Raw genomic sequence first — 20,794 nt, 5'->3', positions numbered from 1 at the left:
TAAGGCATTGGGTAGAAGCTGTTCCAGAATTGCTGCATCAGTACCGCTTGCAGTGCAGTAGCAGAGAGAACAGTCTGACTTGATTGGCTGGAGTATTTGACCATTTTTAGGGCCTCCCTCTGACACCGCCTGGTATAGAGGTCCTGGATGGCAGGGAGCTCGGCGCAAGTGATGTACTGGGCCATACTCACCACCCTCTGTATCACCTTGCTTTTGGTTGCCTCTATATTTTAATTTTTTTTAAATACCCTCTTCATGGCTGTGTTGGTGTGTGTGGACCATGCAAGATCCTTAGTGATGTGGACACCAGGGAACTTGAAACTCTCGTCCCACTCGACTATAGCCCCGTTGTTGTGAATGGGGGCATACTCGGCCCTCCGTTTCTTGTAGTCCACGATCAGCTCCTTTGTCTTGCTGACGCTGAGAGAGAGGTTGTTGTCCTGGCACAACACTGCTGCCTCATCGTTGTCAGTGAACAGTCCTATCACCGTTGTATCATCAGCAGACTTAATGGTGTTTGAGTCGTGGCCACACAGTGGAGAACAGGGAGGACCCCCCCCCCTCTAGAAGTTTTCCAGAGACATTGTTGCACAGAAAAGTTCTGACAGTTTCTGCATTCCACAGAGATTCTGTGAATTCCCCATTGGATCAGAAAACACCAGCAAGGATAAGAACCCCAAAGTATGCATGTTAATGAGTTTGGTAACCTCATTAAAACAACACCATATAGTTTAGTAGAATCCCCTTATATGGGGTGGCAGCGTAGCCTAGTGGTTAGAGCGTTGGAATAGTAACCAGAAGGTTGCAAGTTCAAATCCCTGAGTTGACAAGGTACAATTCAATTCTGTTGTTCTGCCCCTGAACAGGCAGTTAACCCACTCCCTCTAGGCTGTCATTGAAAATAAGAATTTGTTCTTAACTGACTTGCCTAGTTAAATAAAGGTAAAAAAGACAGGGTTTATTTTTATGGGTTAAATATATATCATGGAATATTATCCATCTGTCTCAATGAGGTCCACCCACGTTGGTCCATGCAGACAGACAGTGTTGATTTAGGAACACAACTGGGCCCTGTTTCAGAAAGCGGGCTTAATGAACTCGGGTTTCAGTTCAGCTTAACTGTTACAACTGTATGGCGACATACTCTGTGAAGCTAACCTGCTCGCTGGCAGGTTTTTTTCAACTAACTCAGAGTTTCTCCTCTTTAGCTGAAGCCTGCATACTGAAGGAGGTGTCAGAGATGGCGTGTCCTTTTCTTGAAGAGCCAGTTGATATTGAAGGATGAATACTCAGGTCGGGAAGAGGGTGATCAGACCCCACTTGGATGTTTTATCCCTGATGATTATGTGTTTGAGCGTTTCTGCACAACCGATCATTCATCTGAACAATCTTCTCAGCCCTCATATCGTTCATATGACACATCGTGGACATTTACCATCATTTCTGATTGACCCATCACCTCCCCACTGTCAAATAAAGACCATATGCTACCATCATTTCTGATTGACCCATCACCTCCCCACTGTCAAATAAAGACAATATGCTACCATCATTTCTGATTGACCCGTCACCTCCCCAGTGTCAAATAAAGACAATATGCTACCATCATTTCTGATTGACCCGTCACCTCCCCAGTGTCAAATAAAGACAATATGCTACCATCATTTCTGATTGACCCGTCACCTCCCCAGTGTCAAATAAAGACAATATGCTACCATCATTTCTGATTGACCCATCACCTCCCCAGTGTCAAATAAAGACAATATTGTCACGCCCGCTCCCCCTCCCGGGCACTCGAAGGCGCCAGGTTCCCAGCATTACGTACTCCTGCCACCATCATTACGCAAACCTGCCTTTCCCTGTTACACACATCAGCGATTATTGGACTCACCTGGACTCAATCACCTCTGTCATTACCTCCCCTATATCTCCCTGCTGCTGCCTTTATGAAAAAAAAGCGATCTAGTAGCAGCAGCAAATGAACGTGAGCTGGCGAGGCAGAGAATTGCTGACCGAGACAATGAGTGAGTATTAATTGTTTTATCTCGAGTGTTCAACTTATTCAAATCAAATCAAATCAAATCAAATTTATTTATATAGCCCTTCGTACATCAGCTGATATCTCAAAGTGCTGTACAGAAACCCAGCCTAAAACCCCAAACAGCAAGCAATGCAGGTGTAGAAGCACGGTGGCTAGGAAAAACTCCCTAGAAAGGCCAAAACCTAGGAAGAAACCTAGAGAGGAACCAGGCTATGTGGGGTGGCCAGTCCTCTTCTGGCTGTGCCGGGTGGAGATTATAACAGAACATGGCCAAGATGTTCAAATGTTCATAAATGACCAGCATGGTCAATAATAATAAGGCAGAACAGTTGAAACTGGAGCAGCAGCACAGTCAGGTGGAAGTTGAAACTGGAGCAGCAGCATGGCCAGGTGGACTGGGGACAGCAAGGAGTCATCATGTCAGGTAGTCCTGGGGCATGGTCCTAGGGCTTCAGTTGAAACTGGAACAGCAGCATGGCCAGGTGGACTGGGGACAGCAAGGAGTCATCATGTCAGGTAGTCCTGGAGCTCAGGTCCTAGGGCTCAGGTCCTCCGAGAGAGAGAACATTCAACATTTGTGTGTGTATGTATGTATGTATGTATGTATGTATGTATGTATGTATGTATGTATGTATGTATGTATGTATGTATGTATGTATGTATGTATATTTATATTTATATATTTATATATTTATGTATTTATTTATATATTTATGCAGGTGCAATCCAACAGACACAAAACATTCTTGGCAGCAACTGAAGATGAAATATAAAAATATACTTCAAAACAAGGTATAATTTCATTACAAGCTATTGTGATGTTTAGCTTACCCTTCCTAATTAAACAACATTCAGTGGCTACATTCAACATGTGATATATTTAAGTAGTTTGTGAAATTTGAGGCAAAAAAGAAAAGTACATTTTTCAGCCATCCCAACACTGGCATTATATAATATTGTCTATTTGAAAGTAACACCTAAATGCTTTTATACAGTGGCTTGCAAAAGTATTTTTCCTATTTTGTTGCCTTACAACCTGGAATTAAAATAGATTTTACATTGGGGGGGGTGTGTGTGTGTGTGTGTTTTTCATTTGATTTACACAATATGCCTACCACTGAAGATGCAAAATATGTTTTATTCTGAAACAAACACGAAATAAGACGAAAGAACAACTTGAGCGTGCATAATTATCCCCCCCCAATTACAGCTGACAGTCTCTTGGGGTATGTCTCTATAAGCTTGGCACATCTAGCCACTGGGATCTTTTCCCATTCTTCAAGGCAAAACTTCTCCAGCTCCTTCAAGTTGGATGGGTTCCGCTGGTGTACAGCAAACTTTAAGTCATACCACAGATTCTCAATTTGATTGAGGTCTGGGCTTTAACTAAAACATTTAAATGTTTCCCCTTAAACCACTCGAGTGTTGCTTTAGCAGTATGCTTAGGGTCATTGTCCTGCAGTAAAGTGGACCTCTGTCCCAGTCTCAAATATCTGGAAGACTGAAACAGGTTTCCCTCAATAATTTCCCTGTATTCAGCGCCATCCATCTTTCCTTCAATTCTGATCAGTTTCCCAGTCCCTGCCGATGGAAAAACATCTCCATAGCATGATGCTGCCACCACCATGCTTCACTGTGGGGATGGTGTTCTCAGGGTGAGGTGTTGGGTTTGTGCCAGACAGCGTTTTCTTGATGGCCAAAAAGCTCAATTTTAGTCTAATCTGACCAGAGTACCTTCTTCCATATGTTTGGGGAGTCTCCCACATGCCTTTTGGCGAACACCAAACGTGTTTGCAATTTCTTTCCCTTTAACTTCTTTCGGATCAGTGGGACGCTAGCGTCCGCTACTATAAATATTTAACTTCTTATGGCTGGGAGCAGTATTGAGTGGCTTGGATGAATAAGGTACCCAGAGTAAACTGCCTGCTCCTCAGTCCCAGTTGCTAATATATGCACAATATTAGTATATTTGGATAAAAAAACACTCTGAAGTTTCTAAAACTTTTTGAATGATGTCTGTGAGTTAAACAGAAATCATATGGCAGGCAAAAACCTGAGAAAAAAATCCAACCAGGAAGTGGGAAATCTCAGGTTGGTCGATTTTCAACTCAGCCCCTATTGAAGATAAAGTGGGATATTGGTCATGTTGCACTTCCTAAGGCTTCCACTAGATGTCAACCGCCTTTAGAAACTTGAGGCTTCTACTGTGAAGGGGGGCTGAATGAGAGGGGAATGAGTCAGAGGTCTGCCAGCAGCCACGAGCTGGTCACGCGCATTCACATGAGGTAGCTCCCGTTCCATTGCTTTTCTACAGACAAAGGAATTCTCCGGTTGGAAACTTATTGAAGATTTATGTTAAAAACATCCTAAAGGTTGATTCTATACATAATTTGACATGTTTCTACGGACTGTAACGGAACGTTTTGTCATTTTGTCTACAACTAGTGAACGCGCTTCATGAGTTGATTTTGTTTACCAAACGCGCTAACAAAAGTAGCTAAATGGACATTATTGAACAAATCAAACATTTATTGTGGAACTGGGATTCCTGGGAGTGCATTCTGATGATCATCAAAGGTAAGTGAATATTTATAATGTTATTTCTGACTTCTGTTGACTGCACAATATGGTGGATATCTTTTTGGCTTGTTGGGTCTCTGAGCGCCGTACTCAGATTATTGCATGGTTTGCTTTTTCCGTTAAGCTTTTATGAAATCTGATACAGGAGAAGTGTGTCTATATTTCCATGTATAACACTTGTATTTTCATCAACATTTATAATGAGTATTTCTGTAACTTGATGTGGCTCTCTGCAAAATCACTGTTTTTGTAACTACTGAACATAACGCAAACTTTATCGAACGAAACATACATGTATTGTGTAACATGAAGTCCTATGAGTGTCATCTGATGAAGATCATCAAAGGTTAGTGATTAATTCTCTATTTATGATTTTTGTGACTCCACTCTTTGGCTGGAAAAATGGCTGGGTTTTTCTGTGACGTGGCTCTGACCTAACAATTGTTTGTGGTGCTTTTGCTGTAAAGCCTATTTGAAATCGGACACTGTGGTGGGATTAACAACAAGATTACCTTTTAAAATGGTATAAGATACTTGTATGCTTGAGGAATTTTAATTATGAGATTTCTGTTTTGAATTTGGCACCCTGCACTTTCACTGGCTGTCATATCGATCCCGTTAATGGGATTTCAGCCCTAAGAAAATACTATAAATATTTAACTTTCATAAAATCACAAGTGCAATACATCAAAATAAAGTTTAACTTCTTGTTAATCCAGCCGCCAGATTTCAAAAAGGCTTTACGGCGAAAGCAAACCATGCGATTATCTGAGGCCCCGCATACCAACACATAAAAAGCATTTCAACCAGGCAGGTGCGGCACAAAAGTCAGAAATAGTGATATAACGGACGTCTGAAGTAGTGGACCAAAGCACAGCGTGGTGAGCGTACATTTGATTTGATTTTGTAAAATGTCGCCAACAAAACAAGAAACAAAGAAACGACCGTGAAGCTTACGAGGGCTATAGCGCCACTAACAAAAATAATTACCCACAAATACCCAAAGGAAAAAAGTCTGCCCCATCAGAGACAATGACAGACAGCTGTCCCTGATTTGAGAACCATACCCGGCCAAAACATAGAAACACAAAACATAGAAATCAGAACATAGATTGCCCACCCAAATCACACCCTGACCAAACCAAAGAGAGCCTTTTGTTGTCTCTATAAGGTCAGGGCGTGACAATAATAAATGCATTACCTTTGAAGATCTTCTTCTGTTGGCACTCAAATGTCCCAGAAACATCAAATGGTCCTTTTTGTTCGATAAATTATTTCTTTATATCCCCAAAATGTCAATTTATTTGGTGCGTTTGATTCAGAAATACACCGGTTCCAACTCGCCCAAAAAAGTATCTAATAGGTTACCTGTAAACAAGGTTCAAACATTTCAAACAACTTTCCTAATCCAACCTTAGATATCCTAAAATGTAAATAATCGATAAAATGTAAGACTGAATATACTGTGTTCAATAACGGATAAAAACAACGTGGAGCGAGCTCCAGTTCACGTGCGCCACACAGAAGAGTCCACTTGGCTTGACACTCAGTCTGAACAGCCCTACTTCTTCATTTCTCAAAGGAAAAACATCAACCAATTTCTAAAGACTGTTGACATCTAGTGGAAGCCATAGGAACTGCAACCAGGTGCCTCATAAATCTAGTTTCCCATAGAAACTAATAGAAAACACAGTGAACTGAAATTTATTTTTTCCTGGATGGTTTGTCCTCTGAGTTTCGCCTGCCAAATAAGTTCGGTTACACTCAAAGACATCATCTTAACAGTTTTAGAACACACTCTAAAGTTTCTATCTAAATCTACCAATTATATGCATATCCTAGCTTACTCCTAGTTTACTTTGGGCACGCTTTTCATCCGGAATGGAAAATACTGCCCCCTATCCTAATGATGTTAAGCAATGGCTTTTTTCTGGCCACACTTCACTAAAGCCCAGCTCTGTGGAGTGTACGGCTTAAAGTGGTCCTACGGACAGATACTCCCATCTCCTCTATGGAGGTTGCAGCTCCATTAGGGTCATCTTTGGTCTCTTTGTTGCCTCTGTGATTTAATGCCCTCCTTGCCTGGTCTCTGAGATTTGGTGGGCGTCCCTCTCTTGGCAGGTTTTTTTTATTATTTATAATATGTTTATTTTACAATAAGAAATCAAATAAAGACAGCAATACTAACAATGACATTCATTGTACTGTTGAATGGGATGACCAATTTAGAGGACAAAACAAAACTTAACTCACACATACACAAAATAAAACTAAATCCTATTAGGTGGTACATGTATAAGAAGACAGCATATAGTCATTACAAGCAGTGTAGTTAAGCCAAAAATAAATATTGAGTGGAGTACAACAGAGTAGCAGCAGATCGTGGAAAAGATTCGATACAATACCTCCAATAAATCAAATCAAATCAAATCAAATCAAATCAAATTTTATTTGTCACATACACATGGTTAGCAGATGTTAATGCGAGTGTAGCGAAATGCTTGTGCTTCTAGTTCCGACAATGCAGTAATAACGAACAAGTAATCTAACTAACATTCCAAAAAAAACTACTGTCATACACAGTGTAAGGGGATAAAGAATATGTACATAAGGATATATGAATGAGTGATGGTACAGAGCAGCATAGGCAAGATACAGTAGATGATATCGAGTACAGTATATACATATGAGATAAGTATGTAAACCAAGTGGCATAGTTAAAGTGGCTAGTGATGCATGTATTACAAAGGATGCAGTCGATGATATAGAGTACAGTATCAACGTATGCATATGAGATGAACAATGTAGGGTAAGTAACATTATATAAGGTAGCATTGTTTAAAGTGGCTAGTGATATATTTACATCATTTCCCATCAATTCCCATGATTAAAGTGGCTGGAGTAGAGTCAGTGTCATTGACAGTGTGTTGGCAGTAGCCACTCAATGTTAGTGGTGGCTGTTTAACAGTCTGATGGCCTTGAGATAGAAGCTGTTTTTCAGTCTCTCGGTCCCAGCTTTGATGCACCTGTACTGACCTCGCCTTCTGGATGGCAGCGGGGTGAACAGGCAGTGGCTCGGGTGGTTGGTGTCCTTGATGATCTTTATGGCCTTCCTGTAGCATCGGGTGGTGTAGGTGTCCTGGAGGGCAGGTAGTTTGCCCCCGGTGATGCGTTGTGCAGACCTCACTACCCTCTGGAGAGCCTTACGGTTGAGGGCGGTGCAGTTGCCATACCAGGCGGTGATACAGCCCGCCAGGATGCTCTCGATTGTGCATCTGTAGAAGTTTGAGTGCTTTTGGTGACAAGCCGAATTTCTTCAGCCTCCTGAGGTTGAAGAGGTGCTGCTGCGCCTTCCTCACGATGCTGTCTGTGTGAGTGGACCAATTCAGTTTGTCTGTGATGTGTATGCCGAGGAACTTAACTTGCTACCCTCTCCACTACTGTTCCATCGATGTGGATGGGGGTGTTCCCTCTGCTGTTTCCTGAAGTCCACAATCATCTCCTTAGTTTTGTTGACGTTGAGTGTGAGGTTATTTTCCTGACACCACACTCCGAGGGCCCTCACCTCCTCCCTGTAGGCCGTCTCGTCGTTGTTGGTAATCAAGCCTACCACTGTTGTGTCGTCCGCAAACTTGATGATTGAGTTGGAGGCGTGCATGGCCACGCAGTCGTGGGTGAACAGGGAGTACAGGAGAGGGCTCAGAACGCACCCTTGTGGGGCCCCAGTGTTGAGGATCAGCGGGGAGGAGATGTTGTTGCCTACCCTTACCACCTGGGGTGGTAGAATAGAAGTTCAATGTTTTAAAAAATTTGGCAGGTTTGTTGTGGTGCCATATTCTTTCCATTTTTTAATAATGGATTTAATGGTGCTCCGTGGGTGGTTCAAAGTTTCTGATATTTTTCTTTAACCCAACCATGATCTATACTTCTCCACAACTTTGTCCCTGACCTGTTTGGAGATCTCCTTGGTCTTCATGGTGCTGCTTGGTGGTGTTGCAGACTCTGGGGTCTTTCAGAACAGGTGTGTGTGTGTATATATATATATGAGAGGTCATGTGACACTTAGTTTGCACACAGGTGGACTTTATTTAACTAATGATGTGACTTCTGAAGGTAATTGGTTGCACCAGATATTATTTAGGGGCTTCATAGCAAAGGGGTGAATACATACACACACCACTTCTGTTAACTTGTAAAATAATGTAATTGTTTTTCATTTCATCAATTTGGACTATTTTGTGTATGTCCATTACGTGAAATAAAAATCCATTTCAATTACATGTTGTAATGCAACAAAATAGGAAAAACGCCAAGGGGGATGAATACTTCTGTAAGGCACTGTACATACAAGTTTCCAAATTTGACCTCCATTATAGCGAATAGAAAAAAAATCTGAGGACCACAGAGGCTGAAGAGATGTCCCTCAGTCAAAACACGTGGGGGTCCACCACAACAACTCACAGAGGCTGAAGAGATGTCCCTCAGTCAAAACACGTGGGGGTCCACCACAACTCACAGAGGCTGAAGAGATGGCCCTCAGTCAAAACACGTGGGGGTCCACCACAACTCACAGAGGCTGAAGAGATGGCCCTCAGTCAAAACAGGTGGTCAACCTATTGCTGAAGGCATCTCTTTTGCCAGTGGTACCTCAGTGACGCCCCCACCCATCCATCTTAGACACAGCTTGGCACACTGATTTTCAGATTCTTAGTTGTCTTTCAGACATCATAATCTATTTTAAGGTGACTAAGAGTTATATATTTGAAAAATAGTGATTTGGCCTGCACACTGTTGTAAAAACAAAATTCAAATGAGGTGGGGCACTTTTCTGGGTAAAGTTAACTGTCTAATCTTCTTCCTCTTCTACCAGATAGTGACGGTGTAAATCTGTCTGGTGGAGCCTTCTGCCAGTTACTGATGGTGTCATCTGTCTGGTGGAGCCTTCTGCCAGTTACCGATGGTGTCATCTGTCTGGTGGAGCCTTCTGCCAGTTACCGATGGTGTCATCTGTCTGGTGGAGCCTTCTGCCAGTTACCGATGGTGTCATCTGTCTGGTGGAGCCTTCTGCCAGTTACCGATGGTGTCATCTGTCTGGTGGAGCCTTCTGCCAGTTACCGATGGTGTCATCTGTCTGGTGGAGCCTTCTGCCAGTTACCGATGGTGTCATCTGTCTGGTGGAGCCTTCTGCCAGTTACCGATGGTGCCCTGCCGCCTCATAATGGGTTTAGAGTAGAACACTATATACAGATGTTTCATAATGGGTTGGAGTACAACACCAACATTGTTAATTTTCATTACAGGAGTATGAAGACAGTCAGCTGCCACAGAGAGGGAGGCTGCAGAGAGGGAGGCTGCAGAGAGGCCTATTGAGGTTTACACCTTAAAAATAACATCTAACTGTTGATGATAGTGTTGTACCATAATAAAACGTGCACCTTCCTTTTCTCTAACAAAGCAATGCTGGAATTTACAATGAGGAAGAAGGGTCCATCCTCCTCCACAGCACAACTTACTTCAGTAAGATGTTGTTCAGCATTGGCCCATGACTTACAATGAAACTAAGTAGACCTGGCATGTCATTTTGTGTTCCTATAGCTCCCTGTGAAACAGCTGTACAAGGTGTACTTAGAGAAACAAATTGAAAATGTAATTTAGAAATTGACCACAGAGCAGTTTACACTCTCTATTAGAGCCCACAGAGCAGTTTACACTCTCTATTAGAGCCCACAGAGCAGTTTACACTCGGTAATCCGCAACTGCTGTTATTATATCAAACATTAATTTACTGTGTGTGTGTGTGACTGACTGACTGACTGACTGAGCAGCGTTTTATCTCATACTAGTCGCTCCACAACGTGATGATGTCTGTAGAACTGGCCCGTCATTAGAGACCGCTGGATATTACAAACAATTAAATCTGCTGGACAGACAGACTTTTATTGTGTTCAAAAGGCTATCTTTGATTATTGTTGTGTGAGGAGTCTGAGGAGATGGGCTCTGACAAGTGGAAGCACACGGCCATCACAACGACTTCTGATCTTAAACTGGGTCTGAAGCACACGGACTTATATGCTGCTGCCTGTGTTCTGCTAGCTGGCCCTCAAACCTGCTGTCTGTGTTCTGCTAGCTGGCTCACGACCCTGCTGTCTGTGTTCTGCTAGCTGGCCCATGACCCTGCTACTGCCTGTGTTCTGTTCTGCTAGCTGGCCCACGACCCTGCTACCGGTGTTCTGCTAGCTGGCCCATGACCCTGCTGTCTGTGTTCTGCTAGCTGGACCCTGCTACTGCCTGCTGGCTTCTGTCTGTGTTCTGCTAGCTGGCCCATGACCCTGCTACTGCCTGTGTTCTGCTAGCTGGCCCACGACCCTGCTGCTGCCTGCTGCTGGCCCACGACCCTCTACCGGTGTTCTGCTAGCTGGCCCACGACCCTCTACCGGTGTTCTGCTAGCTGGCTCAAGACCCTGCTGCTGCCTGTGTTCTGCTAGCTGGCTCACGACCCTGCTGCTGCCTGTGTTCTGCTAGCTGGCTCACGACCCTGCTGCTGCCTGTGTTCTGCTAGCTGGCTCTGCCCTGCTGCTGCCTGTGTTCTGCTAGCTGGCTCACGACCCTGCTGCTGCCTGTGTTCTGCTAGCTGGCCCTCGACCCTGCTGCTGCTGCCTGTGTTTGCCTCAGAGTAGAATCACACTTAGTATCTGGCACCAATTAATTATGGAAGGCCCAACAGTTAACCCACATGCCCCTGCTACCCAGTGCTCCTTATGTTCACTAAACCCACATAGCCCCTAAAACACCCTTATTACAATCCCACATTGTATTACTTACACAACTAATATAAGGACATGACATGAGACGGGAGTAGAAACTAACATGGGCATTGTTTAATGCGTTTTACAGGAAAAACATTACAAGCATTCCAATGTGTGTTACAGGTGCCCTAAAGGGACAAACTAGAATATCAATACACAACACACAGTCCCTAAACACCATTATTACAATCCCACATAGTCCCCAAACACCGTTATTTGTCACGCTGAGCGGAACAGGTGAACGCAAGAGCAGACTCAGACGAGGAGACTGGGATGAGGTAACCAAGATATTTATTGAAACACAGGGGTATGATGGGGTGCAGGCCAGGGGAAGCTCGGGCGGGTTACAGGAAGCCCGGTGCAGAGGCTGAGGCTGGAGCGAGGGGAGTTGGGACTGGGCTAGCAGGTCCAGAGGCTGAGGCTGGAGCGAGGGGAGTTGGGACTGGGCTAGCAGGTCCAGAGGCTGAGGCTGGAGCGAGGGGAGTCGGGACTGGGCTAGCAGGTCCAGAGGCTGAGGCTGGAGTGAGGGGAGTCGGGACTGGGCTGGCAGGTCCAGAGGCTGAGGCTGGAGAGCGAGGGGAGTTGGGACTGGGCTAGCAGGTCCAGAGGCTGAGGCTGGAGCGAGGGGAGTTGGGACTGGGCTAGCAGGTCCAGAGGCTGAGGCTGGAGCGAGGGGAGTTGGGACTGGGCTAGAGGGAGAGCTGGAGCGAGGGGAGTGGGACTGGGCTAGCAGGTCCAGAGGCTGAGGCTGGAGCGAGGGGAGTTGGGACTGGGCTAGCAGGTCCGGATAGGAATCCAAGGACGCAGTGGAGTTGGGGGGGGTTCAGGACAGAGTAGCAGGACTGACGAGATGTGGGACTGGAGACGGACCAAAGTCAGAGCGGGCAGAACTGTAGCGGACAGGACAGCAAGCGTCAGGCAAGGGAAAACAGGCATAACACAAAAACAAGATCTAAGCAGGAACAAAAGGCAACAACAAAAACAGACTGCCTGAGCAGCAGGAACGATCTGGCAGCGTGGAAGTGGCAGGGCTGAGTATTTGTAGAGGCCTTGATTATGAAACAGGTTGCAGCTGGTGGGGATCTGCTCTGCCTCCAGCACACTTGACTCCAATCACACAATCAGATGCACCCACACAGAGAGGGAGAGAGCACTGGGGGATTAGCTAACACAACGTGCCATTGGAACACAGGAGTGATGGTTGCTGATAATAGGCCTCTGTACGCTTACAATTGGCTCATTCATCCCCCTCCTCTGCCCTCTAACTATTCCCCAGGTCGTTACTGTAAATGAGAACGTATTCTCTGTCTACTTGCTTGGTAAAATAAAACATTTAATGTAGATATTCCATAAAAAATCTGCTGTTTCCAGCTACAATAGTCATTTACAACATGAACAATGTCTACACTGTATTTCTGATCAATTTGATGTTATTTTAATGGACAAAATAAGGACATTTCTAAGTGACCACAAACTTTTGAACGGTAGTGTATCTAAGTGGTCACTTGACAGAATTTATTTTTTTGAATTGTAATTTACTTCCTGGAGGTGTATATTAACAGATTTCATGTTTCTAAAATCGTGTCAGTTCCATTTTAAGGTACGCTTTTAATGAGCTAACAATCTCAAAAAGAAGTTACAGCCAATGTGTGGTGTTATGATATTAGAGTCCTATTATGACTTGATGAACAACTTAACAGTGAAGTGAATGTTCAGTGTATTCCTGAGTTATGAAGCTGTATCCACTGCAGGACCAGATTAGGGACATAGAAGATGTGTTGGGAATGACAGTCCATAATAAAGCCCAGGGACCAGGGACTGACAGTCCAGAATAAAGCCCAGAGACCAGGGAATGACAGTCCAGAATAAAGCCCAGGGACCAGGGAATGACAGTCTAGAATAAAGCCCAGGGAATGCCAGTCCAGAATAAAGCCCAGAGACCAGGGAATGCCAGTCCAGAATAAAGCCCAGAGACCAGGGAATGCCAGTCCAGAATAAAGCCCATGGACCAGGGAATGCCAGTCCAGAATAAAGCCCAGGGACCTGGGAATGACAGTCTAGAATAAAGCACAGGGACCTGGGAATGACAGTCCAGAATAAAGCACAGGGACCAGGGAATGACAGTCCATAATAAAGCCCAGTGACCAGGGAATGACAGTCCAGAATAAAGCCCAGGGACCAGGGAATGACGGTCCAGAATCAAGACCAGGGATGGTATACCTTACCTTCCAGAGGTTGTAGCTATATTGTATAGTGTGTTACTGTGTGATTTATGTTTAGGCTTTTAAAATTGAACCTTTATTTAACTAGGCAAGTCAGTTAGAACAAATTATTACTTACAATGACGGCCTACGGGGAACAGTGCTGCCTTGTTCAGGGGCAGAATGACAGATTTTACCATGTCAGCTTGGGATTTGATCCAGCAACCTTTTGGTTACTGACCCAACGCTCTAACCACTAGGCTACAGTATGAAAGATCAAGCTGTATTTATTTAGAATAACTCAAGTTATTAAGAAGATACAAACGTTATTATAGATCAAAATATAAATTTAATGTAAAGAGCGCTCTATTTAGATCACTATGGGGGAAAGCGCAGACTTCAGCTAGGAACTACAGTTTGATGTGCTGTGTTGCTAGACGGACGGAACACGTTTCCGGTTTAGTTACGACGGTGGGTTAAAAGTTGATCGATAAAAAGGTTTGAATGAACAACAACGGACTTGAGATGACATTTTATGGAGCATGCTGTCTTGCGCTTAAGAGGAGACTGTTTGCCAAATAATACACAGATCTGTTCGGCTCGTACTCCTGTGTTGAACTCTAACAGAGCTAGATAACTAGTTGGCGTGTTGGTCTTTACAGCTAGCTTCATAGCTAGCAAGTGACATTGCTTATAAAACATGACATTAATGAATAAGACACAAATTAGAAGGTATTTGTGCTTTGAACAACGTCCACACTTTATCCCCTCTGCACTAACATTATACTGGTGTCATAAGCTAGCCATTTTACTGGTAAAACTACCTGCCAATCAATAAGCTATGATCCATAGCATGAAAGAAGTACTCCGGCGGATACACAACATATTCCTCAAAGTCGCTCTGTTTCCGAGCGCACTGCGGACGAAAGGACGGCCGCGTCCCGCAGCTTCGGAGGTGTTGACATGTCACCTGCTCCAGCGGAACCTCCCTCCCTGGACCTCCTTCTGTGTCCGCTACAGCGTCGTCAATAACGACCAGTTCGGGAGGTCCAACTTCAACTGGACGGTACAGGGAGCCAATTACCAGATACTGAGGACGGGGTGTTTCCCCTTTATCAAGTACCACTGTTCCAAAGCACCAGCACAGAACTTAGACTACGAAGACACGTTTTTCAGCATGTTAAAAGTCATCAATCTAGGTCAGTGGGAAAAAAGCCAAGGGGAGACTAGTATTTAATAGTGTCTCTTGAACCTCAACCTGGCCTTCACATGATTCATATTGATTTAGTAGACCGTTAACTAGTTGTTTCCCCTCATTTCGAGAATAACTTCTTATTCTCATCATGTATGTTTTTTTGTTGTCCCAGAATTGTACATGTCATGAACCGTAAGCATGTCACACTATAGACCTTAAACTGTACATTCTACTGCAAGCAGAGTGCAACACAAAGCACATTTAATTGTTCCATGTTTTCTTCCCCTGTCTTGCAGGTATCCCGTGTTTCGCCTATGGCATGGGCTGTCTGATGGTAATAACAGCTACAGAGACTGTACAGACTAGTGCTGGACCTGTCACTGTATATTTTGCCTTCAAAGAGAAAGACACACACTATTAAAACGATCTATTTATGTGCTTGGAAGCTAGTTTATTTTCAGTGTTAATATCGTGCACTGAATTGAGACATTTGAACTGTCCTGTTTAGATTGAACTGTGCCTGTGGTGACAACAAGCAAATCCTAATACGACCTGATATTTCAGCACCACAGGGCAGTGGACAGCTGTAAAACGCCTGAAGGGGAATGCTCCCCAAGACTGTTCTGCCATAATGATTTCAATCCCTTAAAATTGTAAATATTAGGGAATAAATCTGCAAATAATTGAAATAGACGTCTCCAGTGATGATTTGTTATACTGCATCAACTCTGCTCCCGATGAACTTGTCTTCTGTAATGTTCATCAGATTCCTATTTTTTGGGGGGGGGGGGGCTTCAGCTTTAATATTGCATATAGATTGTGGCGTCCATCAATGTAATTGTCGTCTGTAGAATTTCCAATCCCCTATTAAAAAAAGTGTAAATATACAGTACCAGTCAAAAGTTTGGGGACACCTACTCATTCAAGGGTTTTTCTTTATTTTGACTCCTTTCTACATTGTAGAATAATAGTGAAGACATCAAAACTATGAAATAACACATATGGAATCATGTAGTAACCAAAAAAAGTGTTAAACAAATCAGAATATATTTTATAGCCACCCTTTGCCTTGATGACAGCTTTGCACACGCTTGGCATTCTCAACCAGCTTCACCTGGAATGCTTTTCCAACAGTCTTGAAGTAGTTCCCACATGCTGAGCACTTGTTGGCTGATTTTCCTTCACTTTCCCACTCATCCCAAACCATCTCAATTGGGTTGAGGTCGGGTGATTGTGGAGGCCAGGTCATCTGACGCAGCACTCCCATCACGCTCCTTCTTGGTCAAATAGCCCTTACACAGCCTGGAGGTGTGTTGGGTCATTGTCCTGTTGAAAAACCAGATAGGATGGTGTATCGCTGCAGAATGCTGTGTTAGCCATACTGGTTAAGTGTGCCTTTAATTCTAAATAAATCAGTGTCACCAGCAAAGCCCCTCCTCATACCTCCTCCTCCATGCTTCACGGTGGGAACCACACATGCGGAGATCATCCGTTCACCTATTCTGCGTCTCACAAAGACACGGCATTTGGAACCAAAAATCTCAAATTTGGACTCATCAGACCAAAGGACAGATTTCCACCGGTCTAAACTCCATTTCTCGTGTTTCTTGGCCCAAGTTAGTCTCTTCTTATTGGTGTCCTTTAGTAGTGGTTTCTTTGCAGCAATTTGACCATGGAGGCCTGATTCACACAGTCTCATCTGAAGAGTTGATGTTGAGATGCAATGTTACATAGATGGAAAAAAGCTGTCTGTCAAAAGAGATCCGGGTCCAGAGTAACACCGAGGTCCTTCACAGTTTTATTTGAGACGACTGTACAACCATCAAGATTAATTGTCAGATCCAACAGTAGACATCTTTGTTTCTTGGGACCTAGAACCTCTGTTTTGTCCAAGTTTAAAAGTAAAACATTTACCTCCATCCACTTCCTTATGTCTGAAACAAAGGCTTCTAGGGTAGGCAATTTTGAGGACAGATACAGAGCAGAACAGTCCGAAGCCATTAAAATTTAATTCACCGCCTTCATGAGTGCAGTCTCAGTGATATGATGGGATCTAAAACCAGACTTTTTAAAACATATTTTACCTTTATTTAACCATTTACAACTGCGACCTGGCCAAGATAAAGCAAAGCAGTGCGACAAAAACAACAACACAGAGTTACACATGGAATAATCAAACGTACAGTCAATAACACAATATAAAATCTTTATACAGCGTGTGCACATTAAGTAAGGAGATAAGGCAATAAATAGGCCATAGTGGCGACGTAATTACAATTTAGCAATTAACATGGAGTGATAGATGTGCAGATGAGGATGTGCAAGTAGAGATACTGTTGTGCAAAGAGCAGAAAAAACAAATATGGGGATGAGGTAGGTAGTTGGTTGGATGGGCTATTTACAGATTGGCTGTGCACAGGTACATCGATCGGTAAGCTTTTGTTTTTAAATGTATTTAATGCACTTTGAGATTATTCTGTATAATGAAAAGTGCTTTACAAATGTAATTTATTATTATTATTATATTAAGCTGCTCTGACAGCCGATGCTTGAAGATAATGAGAGAGATATAAGTCTCCAACTTCAGTGATTTTTGCATTTCAAGGTACTAAACGGGTACTTTCAAGGTACTAAATGATATCATAACCGCCATCAATAAAAGACAGTACTGTGCAGCCGTCTTCATCAACCTTGCCAAGGCTTTCGACTCTGTCAATCACCATATTCTTATCGGCAGACTCAGTAGCCTCGGTTTTTCGGATGACTGCCTTGCCTGGTTCACCAATTACTTTGCAGACAGAGTTCAGTGTGTCAAATCGGAGGGCATGCTGTCCGGTCCTCTGGCAGTCTCTATGGGGGTGCCACAGGGTTCAATCCTCGGGCCGACTCTTTTCTCTGTATATATCAATGATGTTGCTCTTGCTGCGGGCGATTCCCTGATCCACCTCTACGCAGATGACACCATTCTATATACTTCCGGTCCGTCCTTGGACACTGTGCTATCTAACCTCCAAACGAGCTTCAATGCCATACAACACTCCTTCCGTGGCCTCCAACTGCTCTTAAACGCTAGTAAAACCAAATGCATGCTTTTCAAACGTTCGCTGCCTGCACCCGCACGCCTGACCAGCATCACCACCCTGGATGGTTCCGACCTTGAATATGTGGACATCTATAAGTACCTAGGTGTCTGGCTAGACTGAAAACTCTCCTTCCAGACTCATATCAAACATCTCCAATCGAAAATCAAATCAAGAGTCTGCTTTCTATTCCGCAACAAAGCCTCCTTCACTCACGCCGCCAAACTTACCCTAGTAAAACTGACTATCCTACCGATCCTCGACTTCAGCGATGTCATCTACAAAATTGCTTCCAACACTCTACTCAGCAAACTGGATGCAGTTTATCACAGTTTATCACAGTGCCATCCGTTTTGTCACTAAAGCACCTTATACCACCCACCACTGCGACTTGTATGCTCTAGTCGGCTGGCCCTCACTACATATTCGTCGCCAGACCTACTGGCTCCAGGTCATCTACAAGTCCATGCTAGGTAAAGCTCCACCTTATCTCAGTTCACTGGTCACGATGGCAACACCCATCCGTAGCACGCACTCCAGCAGGTGTATCTCACTGATCATCCCTAAAGCCAACACATCATTTGGCCACCTTTCGTTACAGTTCTCTGCTGCCTGTGACTGGAACGAATTGCAAAAATCGCTGAAGTTGGAGACTTTTATCTCCCTCACCAACTTCAAACATCTGCTATCTGAGCAGCTAACCGATCGCTGCAGCTGTACGTAGTCTATCGGTAAATAGCCCACCCATTTTTACCTACCTCATCCCCATACTGTTTTTATTTATTTACTTTTCTGCTCTTTTGCACACCAATATCTCTACCTGTACATGACCATCTGATCATTTATCACTCCAGTGTTAATCTGCAAAATTGTAATTATTCGCCTACCTCCTCATGCCTTTTGCACACAATGTATATAGACTCCCCCCTTTGTTTTCTACTGTGTTATTGACTTGTTAATTGTTTACTCCATGTGTAACTCTGTGTTGTCTGTTCACACTGCTATTCTTTATCTTGGCCAGGTCGCAGTTGCAAATGAGAACTTGTTCTCAACTAGCCTACCTGGTTAAATAAAGGTGAAATAAAAAAAATTAAAAAGCAGAGAACTGGAAGGAAAGGCGGCCAAAAGAGGTGTTGGCTTTGGGGATGACCAGTGAGATATACCTGCTGGAGCGCGTGCTACGGGTGGGTGTTGTTATTGTGACCAGTGAGCTGAGGTAAGGCGGAGCTTTACCTAGCAAAGACTTATATATGACCTGGAGCTAGTGGGTTTGGCGGCGAATATGTAGCGAGGACCAGCCAACGAGCGCATACAGGTCGCAGTGGTGGGTCGTATATGGGGCTTTGGTGGCAAAACGGATGGCACTGTGATAGACTGCATCCGATTTGCAGAGTAGCACCTCAGGTGCTGAACAGTTGAAACTGGAGCAGCAGCACGGTCAGGTGGACTGGGGACAGCAAGGAGTCCTCATGCCAGGTAGTCCTGAGGCATGGGCCTAGGGCTCAGGTCCTCCGAGAGAGAGAAAGAAAGAGAGAATTAGAGAGAGCATACTTAAATTCACACAGGACACCGGATAAGACAGAAGAAATACTCCAGATATAACAAACTGACCCTAGCCCCCTGACACAAACTACTGCAGCATAAATACTGGAGGCTGAGACAGGAGGGGTCAGGAGATGCTTAATATGACTGAAGCATTTCGTATACATTCCATTATTTGCTGCGCAACAGCTTTTGATTTTTTTTTGAGAGGAATGGAAGATTTGATAGTTTTTTATTTTCCGGGTCAAGGTTTTTTTATTTTTAGTAGAGGCATTATTGCTGCCACTTTTAGTGAGTTTGGTTCACATCCTGAGGATAGGGAACCATTTTTTATGTTCAACATAGGAGGTCCAAGCACAGGAAGTAGCTCTTTCAGTAGTTTAGTTGGAATTGGGTCCAGTATGCAGCTTGAAGGTTTAGAGGCCATGATTATTTTCATCATTGTGTCAAGAGATATAGTACTAAAACACTTGAGCGTCTCCATTGACAACTGAGCTTTGGAGAAATATGCAGATTTAAAGTGGAGTCTGTAATTTGCTTTCTAATGATCATGATCTAAAAAGCTGTTGTTCTGCCCCTGAACAGGCAGTTAACCCACTGTTCCTAGGCCAGTTAACCCACTGTTCCTAGGCCAGTTAACCCACTGTTCCTAGGCCAGTTAACCCACTGTTCCCAGGCCAGTTAACCCACTGTTCCTAGACCAGTTAACCCAACCCACTGTTCCTAGACCAGTTAACCCACTGTTCCTAGACCAGTTAACCCACTGTTCCTAGACCAGTTAACCCACTGTTCCTAGGCCAGTTAACCCACTGTTCCTAGGCCAGTTAACCCACTGTTCCTAGGCCAGTTAACCCACTGTTCCTAGACCAGTTAACCCACTGTTCCTAGGCCAGTTAACCCACTGTTCCTAGACCAGTTAACCCACTGTTCCTAGGCCAGTTAACCCACTGTTCCTAGGCCAGTTAACCCACTGTTCCTAGGCCAGTTAACCCACCCACTGTTCCTAGGCCAGTTAACCCACTGTTCCTAGGCCAGTTAACCCACTGTTCCTAGGCCAGTTAACCCACTGTTCCTAGGCCAGTTAACCCACTGTTCCTAGGCCAGTTAACCCACTGTTCCTAGGCCAGTTAACCCACTGTTCCTAGGCCAGTTAACCCACTGTTCCTAGGCCAGTTGTTCCTAAGTTAACCCACTGTTCCTAGGCCAGTTAACCCACTGTTCCTAGGCCAGTTAACCAGTTAACCCACTGTTCCTAGGCCAGTTAACCCACTGTTCCTAGGCCAGTTAACCCACTGTTCCTAGACCCAGTTCCTAACCCCCACTGTTCCTAGAGTTAACCCAGTTAACCC

General features: G+C 44.1%; 1 protein-coding gene across 1 annotated transcript; it reads left to right on the top strand.

The window, feature by feature from the left end:
- Positions 1-14,043: 14,043 nt before the first annotated feature.
- Positions 14,044-15,512, top strand: lg19h15orf61 (linkage group 19 C15orf61 homolog). Its single transcript, XM_024380372.2, has 2 exons — positions 14,044-14,827; positions 15,120-15,512. Exons 1-2 carry the CDS (start codon positions 14,470-14,472, stop codon positions 15,242-15,244), a joined length of 483 nt encoding a protein of 160 aa, XP_024236140.1. The 5' UTR covers positions 14,044-14,469; the 3' UTR covers positions 15,245-15,512.
- Positions 15,513-20,794: the final 5,282 nt, after the last annotated feature.

Source organism: Oncorhynchus tshawytscha, linkage group LG19 (genome assembly GCF_018296145.1).
Source record: "Oncorhynchus tshawytscha isolate Ot180627B linkage group LG19, Otsh_v2.0, whole genome shotgun sequence".
Taxonomy (NCBI): Eukaryota; Metazoa; Chordata; class Actinopteri; order Salmoniformes; family Salmonidae; genus Oncorhynchus; species Oncorhynchus tshawytscha.
The sequence above is the reverse complement of the archived record's forward strand: the minus strand, read 5'-3'. Positions and strand labels throughout refer to the sequence as shown.

Coding starts and splice junctions, on each gene's coding strand:
- lg19h15orf61 (XM_024380372.2), top strand. CDS start 14,470: ATGATCCATAGCATGAAAGAAGTACTCCGGCGGATACACAACATATTC. Junction 14,828..15,119: donor GTTAAAAGTCATCAATCTAG/GTCAGTGGGAAA, acceptor CCTGTCTTGCAG/GTATCCCGTGTTTCGCCTAT.